Below are 8,841 nucleotides of genomic sequence, written 5' to 3'. Positions count from 1 at the left end.
AAAAGTCAAAGTCAGTTTTATTGTCAATTTCTTCACATGTACTTGACATACAAAGGAATCGAAATTGCGTTTCACACTATCCTATGCGTTTACATGGACAACAGTAAAGTGCAGATGCACAACAAGACAAATCCTAAACTAAGTTAGTATAAATAAATAAATAAATAAAGTGCAGTAGCTTAAGGCTACTTTTGCCTAGTGCTGCTAAACTAACCAGGTATGACAAGACAAGACAACACTGAGTGTTCCAGCTGTGTGCATTGAGGTAGCTGTTATTGTAAAAGTAGGGTTTTAGTGCAAGTGTAGTCAATAGGCAGTACTTGGATAGTAATAGTAATAATAATAATGGGTAGTGCAAAAATAAATATAACAGTTAGCAGCAGGTGTGTGCAAATTGCATATGCGGGGGTGGGGGGGGGTTGGTGGATGAAGCCGTTAGTGAGTCTGGTGGTGCGGGAGCAGAGACTCCTGTACCTCTTTCTAGAGGGCAGGAGGCTGAACAGACTGTGTGCAGGGTGACTTGCATCATTGACGATTGTGATGGCTTTGCAGGTGAAGCGGGTGGTGTATAGGTCTTGCAGGGAGGGGAGTGGTACACCAATTATCCTCTCAGCTGTTCTCACGATGTGTTGTAGAGCCTTCCTGTTGTAGTCAGTGCAGCTCCCGCCCCACACAATGATGCAGCTGGTAAGGATGCTCTCAAAGGTTCCTCTGTAGAACGTGGTCATGATGGGTGGTGGAGCACTTGCCCGCTTCAGTTTGCGCAGGAAGTAGAGACACTGCTGTGCTTTCTTGGCCAGTGATGCAGTGTTGGTGGTCCAGGAGAGGTCATCGCTGATGTGCACCCCCAGGAACTTGGTGCTGCTCACCCTCTCCACTGCAGCACCATCGATGGTCAGTGGGGGGTGTTGGGTGTGGCCTCTCTGGAAGCTGTCAACAATCTCTTTGGTCTTGCTAACGTTTAGCAGGAGGTTGTTGTCTTTGTTGTCTTTGCACATTAATGAGTTATAGTTTGTTAGTTAGTTTGTTATAGTTTATAATTTGCCTGTAAGTTAAATCCATATTGCTGTATATATAAAATATATACCCTGTTAAGATGTTCAAGTAAACTTTGATAAACAAGCTTTTAAAGTATTTTAGCCATAACAAACAGAATCGAGGTGGGTCTGCTAAAAATGCAAGGGTAACCATCTTTTAAAATTGGACAAATTTTGACAAATTTTGTCAGTTTCTTCTTCACAAAGAACAATTCCCTTTTCTAATGAGAGATTGAAGATTAAATAAAGAGATTTCACGATGTGCACAATGAGTCTTTTAAAATGGTTAGGATCTGCCAAACCTCATCTTCAACTGACGAAAAATTATGTTCCTCTTTGAGAATCGATGAATTGAATGGGACTAAAATAATTAGGTGGAAACTCAGAGGCTGGCAGCACAGTGGCATAGTGGTTAGCACTGTCACCCCACAATAAGAAGGTTGCAGGTTTGTTTCCCAGACTGGGGCCTTTCTGTGCGGAGTTTGCACTTTCTCTCGTCTATGCGTGGGTTTCCCCCAGACACTCCGGTTTCCTCCCACCATCCAAAGACATGCATGCCTGGGTTAAGTGGTGACTCTAAATTGTCTGTAGGCCTGATTGTGAGTGTGCGTTGTTTGTCTCTGTTTGTCTTTGTGTGTTGACCCTGCGATGGACTGGCAACCTGTCCTGCCCTCGCCCCGGAACATTGACTGGGATTGTCTCCAGCACCCCCCGCTACCCAGAAACGGAGAAGCAGTAGAAGATTGATGGAGATGGATGGAAACTGAAGAGGCCAGTTTGAAGTATTCTGAGAAGTAGCTAATAAACTTGTTGGCGATTTGTTGAGGATCAGAGATAAAACCAAATTCAGCATTAAATTCTCTGAGTAACCACTTAAGTTTATCGTTTTTGCTGAAGATATAATTAAGACCTATTGGCTGCAGACTGCAGGTTTGGTTCCTGGCTCTGGGACCTTTCTGTGCAGAGTTTGCATTTTTTCCCTCTGCCTGGGTTTCCTCCCACAGTCCAAAGACATGCATTCATTAATTCATCTTCTACCAACCCGTTTCCATGTTGTGGCTGCTGAAGCAAATCCCAGCTCACATTATGCGAGAGCTGGGTACATCCTGGACAGGTTGCCAATGCATCGCAGAGTCTCAAAGACATGCATCTTTTGGTTAATTGGTGACTGTAAATTGCCTATTGGTCTGAGTGTGAGCGTGAGTGGTCTCTGTCTCTCTCTGTATGTTGGCCCTGCAATTCACTGGTAACCTATCCAGGGTGTACTCTCATCCAATGTGAGCTGGGATTTTGCTCCAGCAAAAGCCAGATCTACTCTAGCTTTGTATTTTGTAGTCACCACAAATGGGATCGTATTGAAAAACTTAACTCATATTTAGGGAATGCCAACATGCACGTGTGGTTTCACTTGCCAGCCCAGGTTGGATCACATCATGAAGAATTGATGAACGCTGCCAAAAATGGTCTGAGCTGTTCTTTCATTCCATCACTATGTGTCCAATCTTTGACTCCTCTACTGGGACATCTTCACCTATCTGGAATCCCATCTCTCCAGAGATCTACACAGAAATCCTCTGGGCTCTCATAATCTTGAGTTAGGTGACAGGAAAAGCACTGCATCCTCCACTCCACTAGTTCCTACCAGCACCACCTGCTTCCCTTTCCCTGCCCATCCTCCTGCATCTTCTCTGTCCTATGTCCTTTGAGAGCTGGTGATAGTCACACATGCACTGAAATAATAACATTTTTAGCTGTAAGGCTATCAGTGCATCAATCTCATAAAAGGTTGACACATCTTGTGATGTTAAATTATGAGGACAAATGCAGACCAAAAAAAAAGAATAAATCAGAACATCACCTGTAACTGCCCTTCAAGTTTAGGTAGGAGAAATACCACTAGCGCTACAGAGGAAACAGTTTAAAGTGAACTAGTGGATAAACTTGACAGGACATGGATATATTCAATATATTCATGGATATATTAATTTAACTAAGTCAGTATTACTGTGTTGTTGGGGGGGGAGTTTTGGCCAACAGCGATGGAGCCTACAATCCCTGCATTGTTGAAGCTGAAGTTAGGGCAGAAGAAAAGTGAGGATTTAGTAAATTGATTATATAACTATACAGAAAGTTAATTAATAGTCAAAGTCAACTTTGTCAATTCTTCTGTACATGCAAGATATATGGGGAAATCGAAATTACTTCTACTCTTTTGTTTTCTGTGGTGTGACATAGAACCAGAAATAAAGTGGAGAATATAGAAGAGTAACAGAGCAATAGCAATAGATTTAAAGCTTCCTCCAAGTGTATATACAGTTGAGTTATATACTATCTAAATGGCGTTTGTGTCGGTGGATGAAACCATACCAAGCAAAGTTTTGATTGGCAGTGATGCATCTCTTTTGAACATATTAAAGTGGGGTGCATCCAGTACTCCACCTCATGGTTGAAATAATGGAGATGTATTCACATGTGATAAGGCAAAGATAATGTGGTCACATGCATGCGGGTTCTTGCGCACAGGGGCAGTATGGGGAATGAAAGAGTGGACAAATTAGCAAAAGAAGTTCTTAAAAAAGAAGGCATAGATGTTACAATTAAACTTTCAAAAGCAAAGGGAAAGTTGGGACAGAGTGGCAGCATCACTGAGAGCAACCAGCAGAAGTGAGACGTCTAATGTACAGTACAAAACAAAGTGGGCATTGAGTATGAATATAGGAGGAAACAGAAACGAGTACACAGTAATCTGAACAGGACTTCACATAAAAAGCAAACATCCAACTGGACTCTGTGAACATTGCAATATACCAGAAACAGGAGAACATTTACCTATTAACTGGAGGAAATATAATGACGACTGGGAGGACATGATGGAGGGAATAACTAGAGCAGGACAAACAGGACTGGATTACAGGTCATACTGAATATTGGGGTTTGTGGACAAGGAAGCAAGTGTGTGATAGGCTTTCTTTGAAGGACAGGTTTAATGAGAAGAAAGTGAGGTGATTAATGTAGCTGTTAACTAACACCAGAAGATGGCAGTAATACGACTTTAAGGACACACAAAACACCAAAGAGAAAAGAAGAAGAAGAAGAAGAAGAAGAAAAAGACATATCCACGGCAAATGGTTTCCCACGCAAGCGGGGCGGAAATCCGGTTAGTGCCACTGTCACTGCCCAGCTGTGGTTTCACCTGGAAGTAGTCACGCTGGAGATGACCGGAACAACAAGATGGTGGAGAATGAGGAGTTTTGGGTAAGGGAAGACCACCGATTATGATTTACTTCTTTCAACACGGCCACAGGCACCGCAAACTTGTAATGAACATACTAGTTGGTAGACGCTGTCCGCACAACTGATAGACTGCGGAGAGCTTTTTTACATCAGCCAATTACGTTTCCTTTGAGCCTGAGTGCTAACAGTTAGGTTAGCTTGTTTTCTGTTGACACTTTGTTGTTAGCTAGCTTCAACAAGCCGAGAGTATACCGAACTTAATTTGGGTTCATCGTCATTGTCTATATCAATATATAGATAACACCACAGATTATTATACTTAAATGCGGGCTTATTGTTCGCCTGGTTGAACTGTGTTGTCTTGTCATAACAGCATATTGTAACGCAAATACAAAAACTTGGTGGGTTTTATTTGCTCAAGTGATTAGCTTCATTGCAAGTAGCTCAGCGATGTAACTCTATACCGAAGAGTTATTTAAAGAACGCGGGAATCTGACAATCTAGACAAGATTAATCCATTGTAAAAGACGGGCAGTGGTAGTTTTTTTGTTTTTTTTTTTTTTTTACAGTAACGTTTTCTGGATTTAGACCCCAAAACATCTTTACCTTGCAAAGTGATGTTCAGAAGTAACGCTTGCAGTGTGAATTAACGTGCATTACGCTGAACAGTGCAGCCAGAAAGTGTTCGGATAGTTGTGATTTTAATTTTATACTCTATCACGTAATGTCAAAGCAAAAAATGTAGATAGTTTTGCCCGCCTCTTACCAGCAGTAGGTGGTGACAGTTACTTGAGGACAAAAGCTTCTGACATTTTTGCGTTTACACGATGAGGTATTCTCTTGTTTGTCCGTAGAATATGTCATGACGCTGCATTTCAGCCTTAAATGCCCAAGTTAGTATGAAGCCTTAGACTATTTTTCATAGTCAAAAATAATTATCCATAATAACATCAGATTTCAGGGAGAGAAGTGCTATTGCCACGCATTAAGAAGGTCGCTGGTTTGGTTCTCGGGCCTGGGGCCTTTCTGTGCGGAGTTTGAATGTTCTTCCCGTGCTTGCATGAGTTTGCTCCGGGTATGCCGGTTTCATCTGACTGCACAATGTTTTGGTTTTTTTTTTATGTGCCTCAATGAAAAAGCATCCAGTGTAACTAACCAACATAATTAACGTGAGACCTGTTTATATAATTATGTTAAAACCCAGTAACCTCAAATGTAAAGGATGAATATGTAGAGATTATATGTGGTGTTTTTGATAATTTTTGGAATTTAAGATTTTCTGTCCAGCATAGCAGAGCGAATGTATTTAATGCCTTTAGACACAAGGGATCACTTGGACACAGACATTACCACAGCTTTAGTTTACACTGTACTTCACAAGAGAAGTAAACAAAGTGTCAAAGATCATGGATATACATGCATCATAAAGTCCCAATTTGTGCTGAGAGTAGTAACTGTAGGTATCATCTCCATCAGCAGGAGTCCTTCCTGTAACACAGACTACAGTGTATTGACTGGTGAGACAACCACTTGGCTCGACATCAAAACCATCATGAATCTCCCACAGCAAGCCCCCCTTATTCCCCCTGTCCACCCTGATGTACAGATGAAACCTCTGCCCTTCTATGATGTGCTGGATGTCCTGATCAAGCCTTCAAGTTTGGGTCTGTGCCCTTTTCTTTCTCTTTTGTTTCACACTTTAGCCTGATAGGATGCCATATCTTGCCATATTTAAAATATTTTTTTTCTACAGAAAACTATATTTTCCCCAAACCTCTCAAATATTTAAGTAGTCAGGAAATGGCTTCATGATTAGATGAAGTTCTGTGAACAACTCCCACAACCTGATAAACAAAAAAAGTTTTAGATCAGCTGAATACCCTGTTCACGCTGTAAAGCTCAACCCAAATGGGATGGGTATGAAGTTAAACTGTCATTCCAAACATAAATAACTCTGCCATCATTCACCATCCTTCTGAGATGAGTTTTTGGAAATGTTTCCTGTCTCAGCCATCCATGCCATGAAACAAAGCTAAATTGTCATTAATTAGTTGCTGCTATAGGTTCAGCTGATGTTGTAACCCCCTGATAAGGCCTAAAGTCGATTTTTAGCTTTATGTTGCTGAGCATTCAGTGAAGTAGATAGCAGAAGTGCTGAATAGGCAGAGAAGTGAAAATTAAAAAAATACAGAGATGAGCATTGTATAATCATACTGTTATTCCAGATGTGATTCATAGTTACATTGGGAACTGTCATTGATACACTTCATATTCACAAAAAATGCATTGCATGGTTTCCAATGAGGGGATAGTCAGATAAATGAGTAACGCATTACAGGTTGAGGTTGATTAAATCTCCCCATGCTGTCTCATCTGTCCACCATTGTAGTTTAGCTCATCTTGTTTGAACACTGCATGCGCACATGAAAGTAGCTCTGTGATTGGTTTAAGTGTGGAGAAATGTAATAAAAAATGTAAAATGCCATATGATTGGCTGAAAGCAAACACACTTGATGTATGATTCTGTCAGGTAGTCATACATTTGATTGACAAGTTTATCAGCCAATGGTGATGTTGGTTGACCTGCAACGTCAGGGCAGTCTCAAAATTCACCACACAGGTTTCTCTCACAAATGAGAAGCAGCTTGTAAATGCATATTCAGCAACTCACATGATCTGTGAGTTGATATTTCAAGTGTGCCTCAAAATAATATTTGTGAAGTGAAGCGTGTCTGTTTCTGAATTTATATTACAAGTTTGCATAAAAATTATATTTGTGAAACAAAGCATTTGCATTAGCGAAACAGATTGTGTGCATTAGTGAGTCCAACACAGTTAAAACAACTGAAACAGTTCTGGGTCCATAGGGACTTGTTCCAGTATATTATCTATGCCTATGTTTTAGACAGATTTACTGCCTGTGAATAATTAAGGGCCATAAATTATACAGTGGTACTTTTGTTGTGGGCACACTATAACTAGTTATTGTTTGTTTCCAGGAGCAAGCACTGCACAGAGGTACCACCAAGAGAAATATTTTATATTTGCCTTAACACCGCAGCAGGTTCGAGAAGTCTGCATATCCAGGTAGGACTAATGGGAGGTAGCTGTTCCAGTCACTGAGGAACATGACTATAGATAACTAAAATAATATTTATTCAACCCTGTATGTCTACAGGGACTTTCTACCAGGAGGCCGGAGGGACTACATGGTCCAGATTCAGCTGAGGTGAGAATGTTCAGTTTTGTGGATGTTTAAAGTCTCAGAATCTTAAAGAAACCCATTATTTATATAAATCCAGAACTTAGTAAAAGTCATTTTAGGTTGATGAATACTATTTTGGTAGCTCCTTCAAGAAGTTGTCAATGTCCTGGTTTGTCCAAGTTTCAAGTCAAGTCGCTCAATGTTGCTCGCTCAGCTAATAGGCTGTTTAAAAATAGTTGAGCTAAAACAAAGCCTGCACTGTGACTACTTTGATTATTATTTTTAATATCATTGTTTAAAACATTTGATTTGCATGTGCTATGGGATCAACACTGCAAAACAGGTTGCTCAGGATAGTAAGGGAGAGGGAAAAAAGTTTCAGACAGCACAGCAAATAAAATACAGCAATCTTTTCATGTGAGGTTTTTTTCTTTCTTTTTTTTTTCTGACAGTGAGCTTAAGGAGATTTATTTTTTATTATTATTATTATTTTTTTTTTTATTTACCTGATATGTTTCGACTTTCCTTCAGTCTTTTACAGAGGCGTCATCTGACATGTGTTGTGACGTGTCTTTATCAGCTGGTGTTTCCCTGAGGGCATGACCGGTCTGGCAGATCCGTCAGTCTGCTAGGCCGGCCGTGCCCCTTGACGCTCGATGGTGTCTGGAGGAGACAGCATGAATGCCCCCTTATCCCAGCTGATGGTGTCCCTGGCCCACCTTCTGATCGCTATGGCCTCCTTGATCCAACACTTGAATTGGTTACTTTTTGCTCTGATGACCTTTGCATGACCTCTGTAGTCCAAACACTCTACTAACGGGCCAAAATCAACACTGAGGAATAGGACAGACTGGAGGACAAACACATCCAACATGCACACTGCCAACATCCAAGATGGGCCATAAAGGAAAACAGCAAGCCAAAAACAAATGCTGCAGCAGATTAGTAAAAAAAAAAAAAAAAAAAACATTCACTTTGGTATAAAAGCATGAAATTTGGCACAGTTACTCTCTAAGGGCCACTATTTTGGAAGAAAGCGTTGGCCACTCAAAAATTCAAGATGGCCGCCATTGCTATTCAATGGTTATTCTATTAATCATTCATCAGTGATCCAAGCGTAACATTTGATACAAATACTCTCTAAAGGACATGATAATGGAAAAAGTTGCTTGTTCCAAATCAAGATGGCCACTGTTGCTGTAGAATATTCATTATTTCAATCGTTCAAATGGTGATGCAAGCATAAAATTTGCCAGAAATACTCTTCAAGGAAGACTCTTTTGAAAAAAGGTATGTGCCACTCAAAAATTTGGGATGGTGACCATTTTCAAGATGGCCACCATTACTGTCAAATAGTCATAATGT

At 40.5% G+C, this 8,841-nt stretch overlaps 1 protein-coding gene across 3 annotated transcripts in view; it reads left to right on the top strand.

Annotated features, from left to right (window-relative positions):
• Window positions 1–8,841, top strand: part of pias2 (protein inhibitor of activated STAT, 2) — a 31,324-nt gene that overhangs the window by 1,955 nt on the left and 20,528 nt on the right. Inside the window, exons 1-4 of one of the 3 annotated variants that reach the window (XM_029511479.1) lie at window positions 4,125–4,292; window positions 5,751–5,935; window positions 7,271–7,358; window positions 7,450–7,500. In XM_029511479.1, the coding sequence (XP_029367339.1) occupies window positions 4,252–4,292; window positions 5,751–5,935; window positions 7,271–7,358; window positions 7,450–7,500 (365 nt within the window). In that variant the 5' untranslated portion in view covers window positions 4,125–4,251. Of the gene's footprint in view, window positions 1–4,124; window positions 4,293–5,747; window positions 5,936–7,270; window positions 7,359–7,449; window positions 7,501–8,841 lie in introns of those variants that run through there. The other 2 variants (XM_029511478.1, XM_029511480.1) reach the window with 2 other exon arrangements.

Source organism: Echeneis naucrates, chromosome 9 (genome assembly GCF_900963305.1).
Source record: "Echeneis naucrates chromosome 9, fEcheNa1.1, whole genome shotgun sequence".
NCBI classification, from domain to species: domain Eukaryota; kingdom Metazoa; phylum Chordata; class Actinopteri; order Carangiformes; family Echeneidae; genus Echeneis; species Echeneis naucrates.
This window is presented reverse-complemented; position numbering and strand designations above follow the sequence as displayed.